The following is an 18,997-nucleotide window of genomic DNA, read 5'->3' as shown; positions in this document are numbered from 1 at the left end:
GTCCTTTGGCCTCCACATATGTGTCAGGCACACATGCGACCTATCCCAATAAACAAATTAAAAATAAAGGTCACTCATGGTCGCCAGCACAGAGGAAACCTCTTCCTCTGAGTTCAAGGCCAGCCTGGTCTACAGTGATTTCCAGGCCTGTCAGGGCTACCAAGGTATGAGCCAGTCTCAAATAAATATTTAAGAAAGAGCCCTTGGGGGCTGGAGAGATGGCTCAGAGGTTAAGGGCACTGGCTGCTCTACCAGAGGTCCTGAGTTCAATTCCCAATAACCACTTCATGGCTCACAACCATCTGTAATGAGATCCAGGACCCTCTTCTGGCCCACAGGGATACACCAAGACAGAACACTGTATACATCATCATCATCATAATAATAGTAATAATAAAAGAGTAAAGAGTTCCTGGGGAGAGCTGACAGAGGATTCCCCTGTAGGGGCGAGCGGCCTTTTTGAGTTCTGAACTCTTTGGGGTCCTCCACGTGTTTGCGTCCCTGTGAAACCAACGTGACGCAGGCCGAAGCCTACGTTCTCTTTAAGAAACCCAGCTCCGCGCGCCCGGGCTGAGGTCCCGCCTCCTCCAATGGCAAAGACGTGTGAGTGACAAGTGCACTGTCCAATAGTAGCGCTTGGGGGCGGGGCTGGTGCAGCTTGGGACTCCGGGTTGTGAAGGGCGTCGCTTGCAGTTGATGTGGGGGCTCCTCTTAAAGGGGCCGCGCACCCCTGCCGCTGCGGGGCAGAGCGGAGGTGGATGGGCCTCGGAACGGTGAGGACAGCCCCAAGAGGGTGGAAGGTGGGGTCTGGCGAATTGGGGTGTTGTGGGGTTAGGGTGGGCGGAGCCACGTTCCCTGATACTTAGGGGTTCCAGGCGAGCCCCTACTCTGCCTCGCCCTTTCTTCCCCTTCCCGCGAGTGTGGGTGTGGGAAACTGATCACTTTCTCACAGCGGGCATCTGGTCACCTAGAGGGACCTTGGCCTGCAGCGCCCCGCTTTCTAGATGACTCCGGTCCTCCCAGATTCCCAGATCCCCAGTGGAAGCCGCCAGTTCCCACGTAGATGGTTAAACATTGGTCACTCCCTTCTCTGTCATCCTCAGTTTCCCTGTCTGAATCATGAAGTAGGCCACAGGCAGAAGTTCGGGGAGGTCGTCTGCTCCAACCTTTTGACACTTGGGGGCCGGCCCTCGCTCATCTCCGGTTTCCTTGGGAGCGTGACTCTGCCCCTTTTTGAGCCTCAATTTACATTTCTGTAACTGTAACATGGAGGACCAGGTGGACGTGGGATTCGGGCTGCACTGGAGACAGAGGCTGCGGGTCTCACCGTGGGTCGCTGGGGGCCGTGGGAACCGAGACTCAGGTCCTGGATGAGGCTGAGGGTGGAGGTCAGATTCCGAGGTCTTAAATCCTAGCTCCGCCCTCTAAGAATGCGAATAGGGTCTTCCAGACCCCAGCCTTCATCCTGTCCAGAGCGATAGCCCTTCAGCCAATCAGCTACGAGGACGGCTGCGGGCCGCGCTCCCATTGGTCACCCCTTGATGTTTGCGGGACTCTCTTTACCAGAGATTCCTGCAGCTCAGTACGAAGGGCGGATGACTGGTGGATTGAAGGATGAAGACCAGAGACCATCAGGCATTGCCTTGAACCACACAGCTCACCCTTAGCCTATTTTGCTCTCCTTTCTGCTCTGTTCTTCGTCCAGAGTCGTCATGGCCTTCTGCACACAGCTGATGCTTCTCCTGTGGAAAAATTATACGTATCGAAGGAGACAGCCGGTAAGGCCAAGATATACAGGTGTGGGGCAGTGGCAGCTGTCTGTTCATCACGGTCCCACAGAGTCTCTACACATTTCCACCCCAGATCCAGCTACTGGTAGAGCTACTGTGGCCCCTCTTCCTCTTCTTCATCCTGGTGGCCGTCCGCCACTCCCACCCCCCACTGGAGCACCACGAATGTAAGACCCACTGTGTGCGTCGGGCGGTGGTGGCGCACCCCAGCACTCGGGAGGCAGAGGCAGGCGGAGCTCTGAGTTCGAGGCCAGCCTAGGGAACACAGAAAAGCCCTGTCGAGAAAAAGGAAGGAAGGAAGGAAGGAAGGAAGGAAGGAAGGAAGGAAGGAAGGAAGGAAGGGAAAAAGAGGCCCACTGTGTGTCGTGGGAGGACAAACCTCTCCTGCCAAGCCTCGAGCTGGGGTTGAACTGGGTGATCGTCTACCAGGGAGGGTGACTCCGAGCTGGTGCCTCTTCCCCCAGGCCACTTTCCAAACAAGCCACTCCCATCTGCTGGCACCCTGCCCTGGCTGCAGGGCCTTATCTGCAACGTGAACAACTCCTGTTTCCAGCAGCCAACGCCTGGCGAGAAGCCGGGGGTCCTGAGCAACTTTAAGAATTCCCTGTGGGTAAAGTGGGCGGGTGGGGGCTGGCTAATGAGTGGGGTTTGGGACTTGAGCCCCAGCTCCCATCCCCTGTCTGCCCCCAGGATCTCAAGGCTCCTTGCTGATGCTCGTGCAGTGCTGGGGGGCCGCAGCATTCGGGAGATGCTGGCTGCCCTGGGGAAACTGATGCCCCTGCTCAGAGCCTCGGGAGGTGGAGGTAGAGGATGACAGAGCCCTCAGCTTAGAGGGCTGTGGATCGGGCAGGGGGTAGGGGAGGGAGGACCGCAAGCTGAGCTTTGCCTAACATTGGCACCCCCTCCCCTCAGCCTGGCCACCAGAGAGTAACCTGCCAAACAAGCAAGCGTCAGTGACCACTGAGCTCAAAAAGATCCTGCAAGGGGTGAGGAGGGGTTGGCATGGTGAGGGACTCCTGGAATGAGCCCCTTCCCCTCCCGCACCTCATTTGTAAAAGAGGTGTGATGGATGGAAGCTGAGACTGGGGCTCAGTGGGGGGAGCGGGGTGCTCACCCGCCCATCACTAAAGAAGCCATGGACTCCATCCCAACTCCTCTGGCATCTCAGCACTCAGGAGGTGGATGCCGGAGGATCAGGAGGCCTGAGGACCAATGAGCAGTCCACCCAGGTCTCGGCCACTTTGTTCTCCTGCCTGCAGGCATCCCTGGGACCTGTGCTGGGTGAAACCCGGGATTCCATGAGGGAGTTCTTGAATGCCACCAGGGAGATTATTCAGGAGGTGAGAGGCCCCAGCCCGTCTCCACCCTGGCCAGGAAGCCGAGGGAACCTTAAGGGGCCCCTGAGGCTGGGCGGGGCAACTGTGAGCTTGAGGCTAGCCTGGGCTACAAAAACAAACAGACAGAAGGGCTGGCGATGCAGTTCAGTTATTAGAGTGCTTGTAACTCAGTTGGTAGAGCATTTGCCCAGCATGCATGGAATCCTGCATTCTACCCCTAGCCTCCCCATAATGCTCCTGTCATTCCAGCACTCAGGACATAGAGGATGCATAACAAATAAGGCTTGCCATCTACATGAGACTATGTTTCAATAAAATAAAATAAACAAAAGGGGGGTTGGGACATTCTACAGGAGGTACCCAGCACCACCTGGTGATCTTTCTCTAGCTCCTGGTGCTGCCCAGCCTGCTGGAACTCCGAGCTTTGCTTCAGAGGCCCCGAGGGTCAGCTGGTTCGCTGGAGCTGGTTTCAGAGGTCTTCTGCAGTACCAAGGGGCCCAGCAGCCCAGGGGGCCTCTCCCTCAATTGGTATGACGCCACCCAGCTCAACGAGTTCATGGGTCCAGAGCTGGCCTCTGCCCAGCCTGACATCAGCCTCAGTGAGTCACTACAGCTGAGTTGGGTTCTGCATGGGCCCGATGGAGGGTAGAGGGATGCAGTGGGGCTTCATGTTACCCCCCCCATACCAGGTCCTGCCTGTTCCAAGTTCATGGGGACTCTGGGTGACCATCCTGTGTCGCGGCTGCTCTGGAGGCGCCTGAAGCCATTGATCCTTGGGAAAATCCTCTTTGCCCCTGACACAAACTTCACCCGGAAGCTTATGACCCAGGTGAGACACAGGAGGACAGCGATTTACACAGTACCCATAGTCAGGTGGCCAGTAACAGTGAATAAGTCTTAGATGTGGCACTGGGGGCGTGGTCAGGGTGGAGCCCCGCCTAGAACTCCCCAATGAGGGGCTGGAGACATGGTTGGGTAGAACTCCCTGCCTAGGATTTCTCAGGAGCTCTGGGGGAGGGGAGGGCTCAGTGGTGAGGGGGGGGGTCACCTGGTATACATCCCTAGAACTCAAAATACAAAGAAAAAAATTAAAAAGTAAAACACAAGTTAAAGCGGCAGCTCTTTAGAACCTGACCGTATAGGTTTATTATCCCAGCACTCAGAAGGAAGCTGAGGCAGGAACATGTGGAGTCCAGCCTAAGCTATAGTGGGAGACACTGTCTCAGAAATAAGAAAAGCCCCATGTCGGTGGTGCATGCCCTTAATCCCAGCGCTTGGGAGGCAGAGGGAGGCGGCTCTCTGTGAGGGATACACAGTGAGACTCGGTGATGATGATGATGATGATGACGACGACGAGGATGGAGGCCCAGAGGTGGAGGGGCAGAACATGGCCGGGGTCAGAGCAGGTATGTGGAAGGCAGCCTCGAGCTGATCTCAGATGCCCACTTGCAGGTGAACCGGACCTTCGAGGAGCTGGCTCTGTTGAGGGACCTACAAGAGGTCTGGGAGGTGTTAGGACCTCAGATCTTCAACTTCATGAATGACAGTGCAAACATGGCCATGCTTCAGGTGGGCTGGGCTGGAGGCAGCCACTTCAGGAGGCTAGGGTGTGCAGACAGGAAGGGGGGACAGAGGCCCCTCCTCACCTGTCATTTTCCCCTTCCCCAGAGGCTGCTGGAAGTGGTGTACTCAGGGCCAGGGCAGGAGCAGCAGACACCCAGAGGCCAGAAGCAGTTGGAGATTGTCAGAGATTTTCTGGACCCTAGTAGGGGTGGCTACAGCTGGCGGGAGGCCCACATGGACATAGGGCACCTGGCAGGAATACTGGGCCAAATCATAGAGGTGAGGGGTTTTCATAGATAGTGGAGTGGGGGCCAGGCGTGGTGGCACATGCCTTTAATCCCAGTACTCGGGAGGCAGAGGCAGGCAGATCTCTGTGAGCTCGAGTCCAGCCAGTTCCACAGAGCAAGTTCCAGGACAGGCACTAAAACTACAGAGAAACCCTGTCTCAAAAAAAAAAAAAAAAAAAAAAACCCAAAAAACCAACCAACAAACAAACAAAAAAAAGGGAGTGGAGTGGGCTTTCCCTTGTGACCTGAAAGGGGCCAGCGGCAGATCCTGTCCTGGAGGATAAAGCAAAGAGACATCTGGGCTTCATTTACGTCTAAAAAGGCAGCCCACTGGTCGTGGTATATGGTCATCTAGGGGCATGAGGGGGAAGGAACTGGGGACTGAGGGTTCAGCCACACCCCAGAGTCTGGAATTCATGTCGTCCCTCCCCACCCCAGTGTGTGTCCCTAGACAAGCTGGAGGCTGTGCCCTCAGAGGCAACTCTTGTGTCCCGTGCCCTGGAGCTGCTGGGTGAGCGCCGCCTCTGGGCAGGCATCGTCTTCCTGAGTCCTAAGGAGCCCCTGGGCCCATCTGAGCTGTCACCTCCAGCCTTGGGTCCTGGTCACCTGCGATTCAAGATCAGAATGGATATCGATGATGTCACAAGGACCAATAAGATCAGGGACAAGTGAGGGGGAAGCTTTACTGGGGGGCGGGGCTAGGGTGTGGTGGGCAGGGCCAAGACCATGCGTATTGGAAGTGAGAGATGGGGCTAGGAGTAGCCAAGGGTCTGGGATAAGGTGTTGAGGGAGCCGCGCTGTGGAGCCGAGCGCAATGGGGGCTAGCCTATTACAAAGAGCTGCCAGCCGCGTGGAACATGGGACTTCCCAAGTGTGGAGCTAGGGAGCTAGCTCATAGTGTTACTGGACTTGGGAAAGGAAGGGGTGGAAGGGAAGCCTGCCCATTTCTTTACTTTCGTGTAGCTTATCCCCTGAATCTGATATCTCCTAGGTTTTGGGACCCCGGGCCATCGGCAGACCCTCTCATGGACCTTCGATATGTGTGGGGTGGCTTCGTGTACCTGCAGGACATGCTGGAGCAGGCAGCCGTGCGTGTTCTGAGTGGAGGGGACTCGCGCACAGGCCTCTATCTGCAGCAGATGCCTCACCCCTGCTATGTGGATGACATGTAAGAGCTCCCTTGCGTCCCGCCTGGGCTTTGTGGTTTGGAGGGACCCTACATGGGACCGGTAGAGGGCTCAAGGACCCTCCAGGGTTCCAAGGTCTTCCCATAAAGAAACAAAGGGACCTGTGCTGGGAGCTGGTACCCTCTGGCTAGATCAGCCCTCTGAGGATGCTGCTAAGCCTGCAGACCCCAGGATGGTATTTGTGCACACGCGTGTGTGCACTCTGTGCTGGGGTCCTCCAGTTGCGCCCCACTATCCCACCGTTTTATAGGTTCCTGCGCGTGCTGAGCCGGTCTCTGCCGTTGTTTCTGACTCTGGCCTGGATCTATTCGGTGGCGCTCACCGTGAAGGCAGTGGTACGCGAGAAAGAGTCACGGCTGCGAGAAACCATGCGCGCCATGGGGCTGAGCCGCGCGGTGCTCTGGCTTGGCTGGTTCCTCAGCTGCCTGGGACCCTTCCTGGTCAGCGCCGCGTTGCTGGTGTTGGTGCTCAAGGTGAGGGATCTTCCATCTCCCCCCACACGCACATACAACACGCACCGGTGGAGTGAAGCTCGGGCGCGCATCCCCAGCACCCATCTCGGAATGGAATCCTGAAAGTCTTATGCTTTTTCCCAGCTAGGGGAAATCCTTCCTTACAGCCACCCGGTTGTCGTCTTCTTCTTCTTGGCGGCCTTCGCGGTGGCCACCGTGGCTCAGAGTTTTCTGCTCAGCGCCTTCTTCTCCAGGGCCAACCTGGCAGCTGCCTGTGGGGGCCTCGCCTACTTCTCCCTCTACCTGCCCTACGTGCTGTGTGTCGCCTGGCGCGAGCGCCTGCCGCTGGGCGGCCTTGTAGCTGCGGTGAGGGATGTTCTGGCCTGCGAGGGGACAGACACCCGCAGAGTGTGGCCAGCTCTCTGACCCCCTCTCTCTCCTCCCAGAGCCTGCTGTCTCCTGTGGCCTTCGGCTTTGGATGTGAAAGCCTAGCGCTGCTGGAGGAGCAGGGGGATGGGGCTCAGTGGCACAATTTGAGCAGGAGCCCCGCGGAGGATGTCTTCAGTCTGGCGCAGGTGTCCGCCTTCCTGTTGCTGGACGCCGCCATCTACGGCCTCGCCCTCTGGTACCTGGAGGCCGTCTACCCAGGTGGGGACCGCGCTTGCTCCCTGGAGGCCGAGTATCTTAGGGGCTGTCGTTGGGATATTGGGCTCCAAGAGACTTTGCCTCCTGCTGTTTGGTGTCTGGGTTAGTACTGCCCAGGATGGGTGGAGCTTTCTGCTGCTCCCTGTTACTGTCCCGCCCACAAGACACCACATTTTAGGGCGTGTCTCAGGGATATTGAGTTCCTGAAGGTTCATTTCCTAGCTGACGCTGCCTCTGAGGGGCAGGGTCTGAGGCAAGGAAGTGGGCGGGGCTTCCTGACCTCTCTCCCTTGACGTCGTGATTCTAAGTGTGTGGCCTGGAAGTTCTCACATCTCATGAGTGTGACTAGTGTAACCGCGTGTCCCTTTCCACCAGGCCAGTATGGGATACCTGAACCATGGAATTTTCCCTTTCGGAGGAGCTACTGGTGTGGGCCTGGGCCTCCCCAGGGTTCTGTCTTGGCCCCAGACCCACAAGATGCCAAGGGTGAGGCCCTATGACAATTAATGACCTTTTGCTGATTCTGACTCTCCCTTCTCTCCCCTAGAGAAAGCAGTCCTGCAACTCAATCCCCTGGACGCCCCAGATCCCCAGGCCCTGGTTATGTCCTCTAGGGACCTCCCCTAGAGCCTCGTGCATGCTAAGCAAACTTTCTACCACTGAATGACTTCTCAGCCCCTTTGCTGGGATCTAGACAGGGGCTGTATCCCCAGCCATGTCCCCCGTTTCTCCCTGGGGGGCTTCTGGACAGAGGCTCTACCAGGGAGCCACACCCTCAACCCTATTACATTTTGTCTTGAGACAGAGTTTGCAAGCTGCCCAGGCTGACCTTAAAGCCCTGAGCATCCTTCCTCAGCCTCCTAAGTAGCTGAGCTGATGCCTGCACTGTGCCCATCCCCCGGAACTCTTATAGGACCCTAATTCCGCTGGCCAGCTCTGAGGGACCCCAAGGTTCAGAGCTGACCGTGTCCTCCCTCCGCAGTTCTGGTGGAAGAGCCACCGCCTGGCCTCACTCCTGGAGTCTCCATTCGTGGCCTGAAGAAGCATTTTCACGGCTGTCCACAGCCAGCCCTACGAGGACTTAGCCTTGATTTCTACCAAGGCCACATCACTGCCTTTTTGGGTCACAACGGGGCTGGCAAGACAACTACACTGTGAGCTGCCGGCCGCGATGCCTCTTCCCTCAGTTCCCCTCTGTCCAGTGGAGGAAGCATTGGGGTTGGGATTCCCAGGGGTGCAGTGGAAGCGGGAGCTGGGTCTGGTTCGGATCCACAGTAAACAGACGATCTGGGTCCCTCCGACTCCATCCCTCTCCTGTAAAAAAGACGCACATGACCCCGTTTTTTGGCATGGCATACAGCAGGCACCCTGTAAGTGTAGGTGACTTCTGTCCGTCCGTGAAGGGCAACTGCTCTGAGATCTCTGCACCCACAGGTCCATCTTGAGTGGTCTTTTCCCACCCAGTGGTGGCTCAGCCTCCATACTGGGCTATGATGTGCAGACCAACATGGCAGCCATCCGACCCCACCTGGGCATCTGTCCACAGTACAACGTGTTGTTCGACATGTGAGTCCTGCGGGCCTGGACGGGCGCCGTGGGAGGGGCCTGGAGGGTGCGGTGGGAGGGGCCTGGAGAGCGCGGGGGAGGGGTTGGACGGGCGCGTGGGAGGAGCCTGGACAGGTGCGGTGGGAGGGGCCTGGACGGGCGCGTGGGAGGGGCCTGGAGGATGCGGTGGGAGGGGCCTGGCATCAGCTGAGCCGCACCCCCGAGGGAGTCAGTATCCGTCACCCCTGGCCACAGGCTGACCGTGGAAGAACACGTGTGGTTCTACGGCCGACTGAGAGGTGTGCGTGCGGCTGCCATGGGGCCCGAGCAGGAGCATCTGATACAGGACGTGGGGCTTACCCCCAAGCGGGACACGCAGACACGGCACCTCTCCGGTGAGCCAGAGGAGAGAGGCCGCCTCCGTGGGGGAGGGGCACGGAGGCTCACTCGGGGGGGAAGGGAGGCTGTCTTGCAAATAGCTGGGTGGGTCACATTAGGACTGTCACTCTCTCCACCCAGGTGGAATGCAGCGAAAACTGTCTGTGGCCATTGCCTTTGTGGGTGGCTCTCGTGTAGTTATCCTGGATGAGCCAACTGCTGGCGTGGACCCCACTTCCCGGCGTGGCATTTGGGAATTGCTACTTAAGTACAGAGAAGGTAAGAGCTGGAAGATGGGATAGAATAGCCCGAGGTTCCTATTTTCTACTTATGAAATGCTGGGATGGGGTTTTGAGGGATGCTCAGGAGTTTGCTGCCTAGGCTTAGGTGATTCCTGGGAGACACTGCCACCTGGGTGGAGACCTGGGGAGCACAGAGGTTTACATGCACTGGACCCCCATGTCCAGATCGCACGCTCATCCTCTCCACCCACCACCTGGATGAGGCGGAGCTGCTGGGAGATCGCGTGGCCATGGTGGCCAACGGCTCTTTGTGCTGCTGTGGCTCCCCGCTTTTCTTGCGGCGACACTTGGGCTGTGGTTACTACCTGACCCTGGTGAAGAGTGACCGGCCCCTCCACACCCAGGACTCGGAGGTGAGGGCTAGAGCTAGCCCCTGAGCCCTGTGCCCAGCTCTGTCCTGCAGACACGGGCCATTCTCTTTCTCTATGAAGGGAGACAGCGGTGACCCCAGCCAGAAGCAGAAGCCAGACAGCAAGGGCAACATGGCGGGTGAGTGGCTCAGGGGACCCCTAAGGGAATGATGGGGGCCGGCAGCCACTTAACCCATAGCCACAGAACTCACGACCCCAAACCGGGTGCCTGTCCTTTTTCCAGTGTCCATAGGGACGACCCTCACCCAGGGGACCTCGGACAGGAGCAGCCAGGCCCCAGCTCCTGATGCAACCCCCCTCACCCCACGTACACCCCAGATATTAGATCTAGTGCAGCGCCATGTTCCTGGAGCTCGGTTGGTGGAGGAACTGCCCCATGAGCTGGTGCTGGCACTGCCCTATGCGGGGGCCCTGGATGGCAGCTTTGCCATGGTCTTCCAAGAACTGGATCGGCAGCTGGCAGCTCTGGGGCTCACCAGCTACGGGGTCTCAGACACCAGCCTTGAGGAGGTATGGGACCTGGTGGGGTTTCAAAGGATGAATTGGAGTTTGCTTATGGGTGGCAAGGGGGCGCTCCAGGCAGGAAGGGCTCTTAGGGAAGGTGGGCAGCTTAGAGATGGCTTGAGGAGAAGCCAAAAGGTATATGGGGATCACTCCTGTGAGTCTCTTGCTCTGTCTCCTCAGATCTTCCTAAAGGTGGTGGAGGACGCACAGAGAGAAGGTACGCCATAGCTCTGTAGCCCTTCAACCACCCTAGGTTCAGGGTCAAGCCTGCCCTCAGCTGGGTCTGCCCTCCCTCAGCTGGGTCTGCCCTCCCTCTGCTGGGTTTGCCCTCCCTCTGCTGGGTCTTCCCTCCCTCTGCTAGGTCTTCCCTCCCTCTGAATCCTGGCCTTTTCTCCCCTTGAACTCTGACTTTGTCTTCCCAGGAGGAGAGACCCCGTCCCCAGTCCTGAACCTCTTTGGCTCCACAAGTAGTGACCTTAGACAGCACCTGCACCCTTGCTCGGCCACTCTGCAGCCCCACACAGGGCCAGAGGCTTCCGCCCTGGAAAATGGGGAGCTGGGTGAGTCTCTGGCATGCTCGCCACACCCACTGTCATCCCCAAGGCCCCAGAGAAGTTCAGGAGTTTAACCTCTCATCCCCCACAGCCAGGTTGATGTTGGAGCCCCAGGCCCCACAGGGCTCCACAGCCACCGCTGCCCCGGTGCAGGGCTGGGCACTGACCTGCCAACAGCTCCGGGCTCTGCTCCACAAGCGTCTTCTGCTGGCCCGCCGCAGCCACCGGGGCCTGTTTGCACAGGTGACAAAGCCCTGCTTGCATTACAGAGGACGTGTGACTATCCCAGGTGTCTGGGAAGCCAGGGGAGAGGGAGCAGGGTAGGATGTGTGGAGGTGGGTGCTGACAGCCGTGTCCCCCAGATTGTGCTGCCTGCTCTCTTTGTGGGCCTGGCCCTGCTCTTCAGCCTCATTGTCCCTCCATTTGGCCAATACCCGCCCCTGCAGCTCAGCCCTGCTATGTACGGCCCCCAGGTCTCCTTCTTCAGGTGGGTGCTGGGCACAGTGGGCAGGTGACGTGGGTGAGTGACAGATGGCCACTGTCACAGTGCTGGCCTGTCACCCCACAGTGAGGATGCCCCTGGGGACCCCGACCGGGTGAAGCTGCTGGAGGCACTGCTGGGGGAGGCCGGGCTGCAGGACCCCAGTGAGCAGGGTGGAGCTGCCAGGTGAGGCTAACCCCAGCAACTTTCCTTGGCGATCCCCTGCCCCGGCATTCCCTCAGTTGTTTCCCTCCGTGTCTCCTTGCCTTTGTCCCCCTCTGGCTGTGTGGAGTCTGTGTCTGCTAGCGCCCTCTCCCAGCACCCACATCCCTTCCCGACTCCACAGGGGATTCCAGTGCACACACTCCTTGGCCTGCTACTTTTCCGTCCCTGAGGTCCCTGCGGATGTGGCCAGCATCCTGGCCAGCGGCAACTGGACTCCAGAGTCTCCGTCCCCAGCCTGCCAATGTAGCCAACCTGGAGTGCGCCGTCTGCTGCCGGACTGCCCAGTGGGAGCTGGGGGGGTGCCGCCACCACAGGCCATGGCTGGCTTGGGGGAGGTGGTCCAGAACCTCACTGGCCGAAATGTGTCTGACTTCCTGGTGAAGACTTACCCCAGCCTGGTGCGCCGGGGGTAAGCACCCAGGCTCTGTGTGCCCACTGGGGAAGCTGGTGGGCCCCGTGCCCCATTCTGACCCTTCCCATTTGACTGTTTCACTGTTTCCTGTGTGCCTCCCACAGCCTGAAGACTAAGAAGTGGGTGGACGAGGTCAGGTGAGGTGGGGCCTGGTGCAGGAAACCCTCTGCTGGCCTGCCCGCCGGCTCTCCCCGCTCCTCACTCTCCCTGTCTCCACCTCAAACCATTTCCCAGATACGGGGGCTTCTCCCTGGGAGGCCGAGACCCAGACCTGCCCTCAGGGCGTGAAGTGGTCCACACAGTGGCAGAGATGCGGGCGCTACTGACCCCGGAACCCGGCGGTGCCCTAGACCGTATCCTGAACAACCTCACTCAATGGGCTCTGAGCCTTGATGTCCAGAACAGCCTTAAGGTGGGAGCTGGACCCGGGAGGTGGGGGCAGCTAGGGCATCCAAGGCCCTTTGCTTCTCTGGACCTCATGGTCCTCCCTCCACTCAGATCTGGTTCAACAACAAGGGCTGGCATGCCATGGTGGCCTTCGTGAACCGAGCCAACAACGGACTCCTGCATGCTTTCCTACCATCTGCCGCAGCACGCCGCGCCCACAGCATCACTACACTCAACCATCCTCTGAACCTGACCAAGGAGCAGCTGTCTGAGGCCGTGCTGTGAGTCCATCTGCCTGCTCCCAGTGCCTGTTGTTCAGGGGTGTCGGTGCTGGATTGGAGCCTTCCCTGTGCCCGGGGCTGGTGACAGAATGCCATCCCAACACTGGAAAGACCAGGTGGTGGTGCCCGCTTCTAATCCCAGGACACAGGAAGCAGAGGCTGGGAGATCTCTGTGAGTTTAAGGCCAGTCTGGTCTCATTACATGGAAAGTTCCAGGCTATGTAGAGAGACCCTGCCTCAAAACAAACAAACAAAAACAAAACAAACAAGCCAAGAGACTTTCAGGGTGGGAAACATCCAGGCATCCTGGATCTTATTCCACTTGTACCAAAGGCCCAGACCTCACAGAACTATATGCCCTGTAGTGTTGAGCCACAGGCCTGCTTTCCCGCCTAGCTCCCAGCCGCCTGGCTAGCTTATGCCCCAAAATAACAACACACAAACTGTATTCGTTTAAACACTGCCTGGCCCATTAGTTCCAGCTTTTTATTTTCTAATTCTCACATCTTGATTAACCCATTTCTAATAATCTGTGTAGCATCACGAAGTGGTGTCTTACCGGGAAAGATTCAGCATGTCTGACCTGGTGGCTGGCTTCATGGCATCTGTCTCAGGTCGGAGAATCATGGTGACTGCCTGAAGCGTCTGCCTCACTGCCTTCTTCCCAGCATTCTGTTCTGTCTACTCCACCCATCTAAATCCTGCCCTATCAAAAAGCCAAGGCAGTTTCTTTATTAACCAATGAGAGTCCTCCATCAATCCCCAAATAGCCGTGCCCTCTCTCCTGTCGGGGAATCAATCTCAAAGACTTTGGCATCAAGCCCCATTCTTCTCTGAACCACCCCTGACCTCCCACCCCCAGGATGGCCTCCTCAGTAGACATCCTTGTCTCTATATGCGTGGTCTTCGCCATGTCCTTCGTCCCAGCCAGCTTCACCCTGGTCCTTATTGAAGAACGTGTCACCAGAGCCAAACACCTGCAGCTGGTCAGCGGCCTACCCCAAACCCTCTACTGGCTTGGCAATTTCCTCTGGGACATGGTATGTGTGGCTGGCCACCTGCCACAAGAGAGGAGAGGGGAGGCACAGTGCCTGGTCCTCTGAGCTACTGAGGTAATCCTGTCTTGGATACAGTGTAACTACTTGGTGGCAGTGTGCATAGTGGTGCTCATCTTCCTGGCCTTTCAGCAGAGGGCCTACGTGTCCCCACAGAACCTGCCTGCTCTCCTGCTTCTACTACTGCTGTATGGGTGAGAGCCCCTGCCCTTTGGGATCTGCTCCTCTTGTGGGAGTGGGGAGATCCATAGTAGCCAGAGAAAAAGACTCTCAGGTACAATAGGACCTCAAGAGTGATGGGATTCAGGGGTTGGAGAGATGACTCAGTGGTTAGAAACACTGGCTGCTCTTTCAGAGGACCCAGGTTCAGTTTCCAGGACCCACATAATGGCTCACAACCTTCTGTAACTCCAGTTTCAGGGGATCCAATGCCCTCTTCTGACCTCAGCAAGTACCAGGTACACACATGATGTGTGTACGTAGAAATCACAAAACACTCACACATAAATAAAAATGAATAAATCTTTTTTTAAAAAGCCCAAGGTGGTGGCACACACCTTTAGTTCCTTAATTCCAGAACTTTGGAGGCAGAGGCAGGTTGATCACTGTGAGTTCAAGGACAGCCTTGGCTACATAGTGAGACCAAGAAAAAACAAAAAGGAGTTAGAATTGGGAGCTGAGTCAATGTGGCCTTAAAAGCTCATCACGTCCTGGTACATAACACAGATCTGAGAGGGGTTGTTCTGGGGACCACCCAGTGCTTAACGTCACCAATGGTACCTGTCACCCTTTCCTTTCAGCTGGTCTATCACGCCTCTCATGTACCCAGCCTCCTTCTTCTTCTCAGTGCCCAGTACAGCCTATGTGGTGCTCACCTGCATCAACCTCTTCATTGGCATCAACAGCAGCATGGCCACCTTTGTGCTAGAACTGCTTTCAGATCAGGTGGGATCTTGTCACAAAACCTGGGGCTGGGGTTGAGTTAGCAGGCACTGTTGGGCTTAACCGCTAACCTGCTAGGCTCTTCCTGCCCCTGAACAGAACTTGCAAGAAGTGAGCCGGATTCTGAAGCAAGTGTTTCTTATCTTCCCTCACTTCTGCCTGGGCCGAGGGCTTATTGATATGGTGCGGAACCAGGCTATGGCGGACGCCTTTGAACGCTTGGGTGAGAATGTCTGTCAAGCGGGGACTGTGAACAGCACTGTTGAGAATCCTACCTCCAGACTTGATTACGTGAGATGCATTGCCTTTAACTGGACCATTTTATGTGGCACAAAAATGATGTCAAATTAAAGGTGAAGGAAAGATAATTAGAGGGTCATTTCATGAAAGGTCTGTGATCACACATTAAAGGAGATGTCTAATAGTCTAAGTCAGTTATACCTTAGCAGTACAGGCCTTAGTCAACTTTTCTTGAGTATAGGATAGTCTGGACAGGGGACAAGACCCAGTCCTTCCTGTCCCCACAGGAGACAAGCAATTCCAGTCACCCCTATGCTGGGACATCATCGGCAAGAACCTTCTGGCCATGGTGGCCCAGGGGCCCCTGTTCCTCCTCGTCACACTCCTGCTCCAGCACCGCAGCCACCTCCTGCCACAGTCAGTGGGGACTAGGTGAGGGTGGCGGTGGCTAGCGTCCTTCCCTGGGTCATTCACTTGTCTATCCTCAGACCCAAACCGAGACTGCTGCCACCCCTGGGGGAGGAAGATGAGGATGTGGCTCGAGAGAGGGAGCGGGTGACCAAGGGAGCCACCAAGGGGGACCTGCTGGTCCTCCGGGACCTGACCAAGGTAGGGCCAGGGTGGGGAGAGGTGCTGGGTGGGGGGTGGCACGGGCACTCTGTCCTTTCTCAAGAGGTCCCACCCCTGCAGGTGTACCGTGGGCAGAAGAGCCCGGCAGTGGATCGCCTGTGCCTGGGGATCCCCCCTGGAGAGGTGAGTGCTGGACTGGGCAAGGCTGGAGGCTGCCCGCTGTTTGAGTTCCTCCTGCCTGTCTGCCCCTCTCCAAGCCTGTTCAGTGAGCACCCACTGTGGTCACCGGGCGGGGCACCCTTTCGGCACCTGTCCTGCCTCTGAGGCTTGGGCACACGCAAACCCGTTTGCTAGCTGTGGCTCCCTAGCTGCCTACTAGGGGATCAGAACACATTTGTGAACACTCCTGAGCCTACTGAGGCAGGAGGATTCGATGTTCAGGGTCAGCCTGAGTTACATGAGACCCTGTCTCCAAAACCATAAATAACTAAAACAAAGATCATACCTTGGGTGCCCAAAACCATTCTCGGCAAGGTGGGAGACTTCTGCCTCTCCCAGCCCCCACCCACCCTGGATATGGCCCCCGCCTGGGGATGTGAAGGGTTGTGATTCCCTTTCAGTGTTTTGGGCTGCTGGGCGTCAACGGGGCAGGGAAGACATCTACCTTCCGCATGGTGACAGGGGACACGCTACCCAGCAGTGGCGAAGCAGTTCTTGCAGGCTACAAGTAAGGGGCTCCCGGTAGGGGCATATGTACCCCGAACCCTGGTTCTTCCCCCATCGGGAAGGGTGTGTTACTTCACCAGGCTACTCCCTGGGATCTGTGTCCCTCTGTGCATGGTTAGCGTGCCCTGGGACTCCTTGGCTCTCCACAGACACCCGTGCAATCCTGCATGGGTGGCCTTCCAGCTCTTGAACCTCCTGTCCCCACCCCCAGCGTGGCCCAGGATCCAGCTTCCGCACACCGCAGTATGGGCTACTGTCCCCAGTCTGATGCCATCTTTGACCTGTTGACTGGCCGGGAACACTTGGAGCTATTTGCGCGCCTGCGCGGGGTACCCAAGGCCCAGGTTGCTCAGGTGAACAAGCCGCCGCGGTCAGTTCCTCTCGGTATGGCCTCGCCCCTCTCTGGTATGGTCCCGCCCACGCTCACCATCCCCACCCCACCCCCACACCTCTGCAGACAGCGCTCTCAGGCCTGGTGCGCCTGGGCCTTCCTAGCTATGCAGACAGACCTGCGGGTACCTACAGCGGAGGCAACAAGCGGAAGCTGGCAGCAGCCCTGGCCCTGGTTGGGGACCCAGCCGTGGTCTTTCTGGTGCGTGGAGGCGGGGACTGAGTGGGTTGTGGGTGGGACCCGAGTGGGATGGAACCTGGCTTAGCGATGGGATGAGGTCTGAGCTCATGGAACCCTTAGGGACGGTGCCTTGACAAGACTGGGGCCTTCATTTGGGCTTGACCTGAGCAAGGTGGGGTCTGATTGAAGTGTGCTCTGGCTTAGACGGAGCGGAGCCCCAGTGGGCAGATTTCGAGCAGGTCAGGGGCTGTCACTGGGGTCCAACCTGGTTCAAGGTCTGTCCCGCCCATGCAGGATGAGCCCACCACAGGCATGGACCCAAGTGCGCGGCGATTTCTTTGGAACAGCTTGCTGTCCGTGGTGCGCGAGGGCCGCTCCGTGGTACTCACGTCGCACAGGTGAGTTCCGTGCCACACTCGAGAGAGCTCAGGGGTGGGACAGAGCATGGCCCCTGAACAGGCAGGCTGGGCCCAGCTGTGCTCACACTGTCGCCCACAGTATGGAAGAGTGCGAAGCGCTCTGCACGCGCCTGGCCATCATGGTGAACGGCCGGTTCCGATGTCTGGGAAGCGCTCAACATCTCAAAGGCAGGTGAGCAGGGCGTGATGGACAGGCTCATTGGCCAGGCCTGTGTCGGGAAGGCCGAGGTTGTGGGTGGGGCTAGAAGGGTTAATCGGGTCTGTGGATGTGGAGCCAGAAGAGTTGGGTGTGAACCCTGGAGAGTTAGAAAAGACTAGTTGAGGAGGAAGAGCTTCTGCGGGTCCCGGAGGGTGGGTAGGTGGGGTTCGAGGGGCTTGGGCGGGATCACGCTAGGGGCGGAGCCAAAGGATAGAGAATGGAGTCACTTGTGGGGGTGAAGCCAGAAAGAATTGGGGCGGGGGGGGGGGAATTACAGGTTGTGGGCGGGTTATATTGTATATGGGCGGGGCCTCTTAGACGAGTGGGTGTGGCTTCCAAGCAGAGCAGAATGAGGAGGAGTTGGGCTAGATCCAGGCGTACAAGACAAGCTAGAGACATGTCTAGCGGATGTAGGAAGCAGAGAGGCCTGCATCCCTGCTCCTGTCCCCTCTAGGTTCGGGGCCGGTCACACACTGACCCTCCGGGTCTCACCGGATCAGGCCGAACCAGCGATAGCCTTCCTCATGGCCACATTCCCGTGTGCTCAGCTCCGGGAGGCTCATGGCAGCCTTCTGCGATTCCAGCTGCCACCTGGGGGCGGCTGCACCCTGGCACGAATTTTCCGCGAGCTGGCCGCGCAGGGCAAGGACCACGGTGTGGAGGACTTCTCAGTCAGCCAGACCACTCTGGAGGAGGTTACATAGGGACCCAGAATAGGGCGTGAAGGGAAGAGCTGAGGACCTCACGACCCTGGGCCGACATCTCCCTCCATGCCTTTCTGTTCCCTCCTTGTCACCTCCCTGTCAGGTGTTCCTGCATTTCTCCAAAGACCAAGGGGAAGAGGAGGAGGACAGTCAGCAGGAGCCTGGAGCCGAGAAGGTTTCCACACAGGGCCTGAAGCACCCCAAACGTATCAAGCAATTCCTGGAAGACCCTAGCTCTGTGGAGACCATGCTCTGAGCATGCCTGCCTTGGGTTGAGTCGTCCTTGAGCCACGCACTGGCTCCGTGGGGGAAATAAAGAGAACCCAGAACAGTGAGATTGCAGCTGTGTGTTTGCACTGTGGAAGCCCTGGCTCTGCACCGAGACGCAGACTATTGCATGTACCATGTGTGTATGTGTCTGTGGTCACAGAGGTGACGGCTGCTGAAACAGTTACAGCCACTGGACCCCAAGCAGTGCCTGTGGGGTGAGCCCAGGCGTGAGATATGGGCACTTCCAAGTGTCTAGTCACATGTACCCTGACCTGCATACACCTGTGTGGACCTGGCACCTAAGGGTGGGACTTGTGAGTGTTTCTAACCATGAAGTAGAGATGAGGTCAGGCTTGGGGAATTTCCCAGATGGCTTAGAGGACCCTGGAGCTTTTCTGGCCAGACCAGAATCCCACCTCAGAGCCAGCCAGCCCTCATTCTGAGACAACTCCCAACCCCACCCCAGCCGTCCAGCTATGAGTTGGGGGAGGCATGGGACCTTCAAGGGGCTACTTGGCTGGGTTTGTGGTTGGACCAGAGCTTGGAGAGTGGGCCTGAGCGCCGCAGGCTGTGGCCTTCCTGGGCTGTGTCCTGGAGAGC

At 57.8% G+C, this 18,997-nt stretch overlaps 1 protein-coding gene across 1 annotated transcript; it reads left to right on the top strand.

Annotated features, from left to right (window-relative positions):
- Window positions 1-1,394: 1,394 nt before the first annotated feature.
- Window positions 1,395-18,462, top strand: Abca7 (ATP binding cassette subfamily A member 7). The gene is made up of 46 exons (XM_038349363.1): window positions 1,395-1,778; window positions 1,864-1,957; window positions 2,255-2,396; window positions 2,481-2,593; window positions 2,703-2,776; window positions 3,050-3,130; window positions 3,516-3,726; window positions 3,817-3,956; window positions 4,580-4,696; window positions 4,796-4,969; window positions 5,416-5,645; window positions 5,969-6,145; window positions 6,415-6,637; window positions 6,761-6,982; window positions 7,063-7,264; window positions 7,637-7,747; window positions 8,244-8,415; window positions 8,696-8,827; window positions 9,062-9,201; window positions 9,326-9,463; window positions 9,652-9,839; window positions 9,918-9,975; window positions 10,081-10,367; window positions 10,542-10,578; window positions 10,784-10,921; window positions 11,007-11,158; window positions 11,278-11,402; window positions 11,484-11,582; window positions 11,743-12,030; window positions 12,138-12,170; window positions 12,268-12,445; window positions 12,532-12,701; window positions 13,564-13,741; window positions 13,835-13,950; window positions 14,557-14,701; window positions 14,798-14,921; window positions 15,226-15,355; window positions 15,427-15,547; window positions 15,629-15,691; window positions 16,129-16,235; window positions 16,446-16,587; window positions 16,692-16,826; window positions 17,100-17,203; window positions 17,304-17,396; window positions 17,878-18,118; window positions 18,231-18,462. Exons 1-46 carry the CDS (start codon window positions 1,713-1,715, stop codon window positions 18,381-18,383), a joined length of 6,564 nt encoding a protein of 2,187 aa, XP_038205291.1. The 5' UTR covers window positions 1,395-1,712; the 3' UTR covers window positions 18,384-18,462.
- The last annotated feature ends 535 nt before the right edge of the window (window positions 18,463-18,997 follow it).

This window comes from Arvicola amphibius, chromosome 1 (genome assembly GCF_903992535.2).
Source record: "Arvicola amphibius chromosome 1, mArvAmp1.2, whole genome shotgun sequence".
Taxonomy (NCBI): Eukaryota; Metazoa; Chordata; class Mammalia; order Rodentia; family Cricetidae; genus Arvicola; species Arvicola amphibius.
This window is presented reverse-complemented; position numbering and strand designations above follow the sequence as displayed.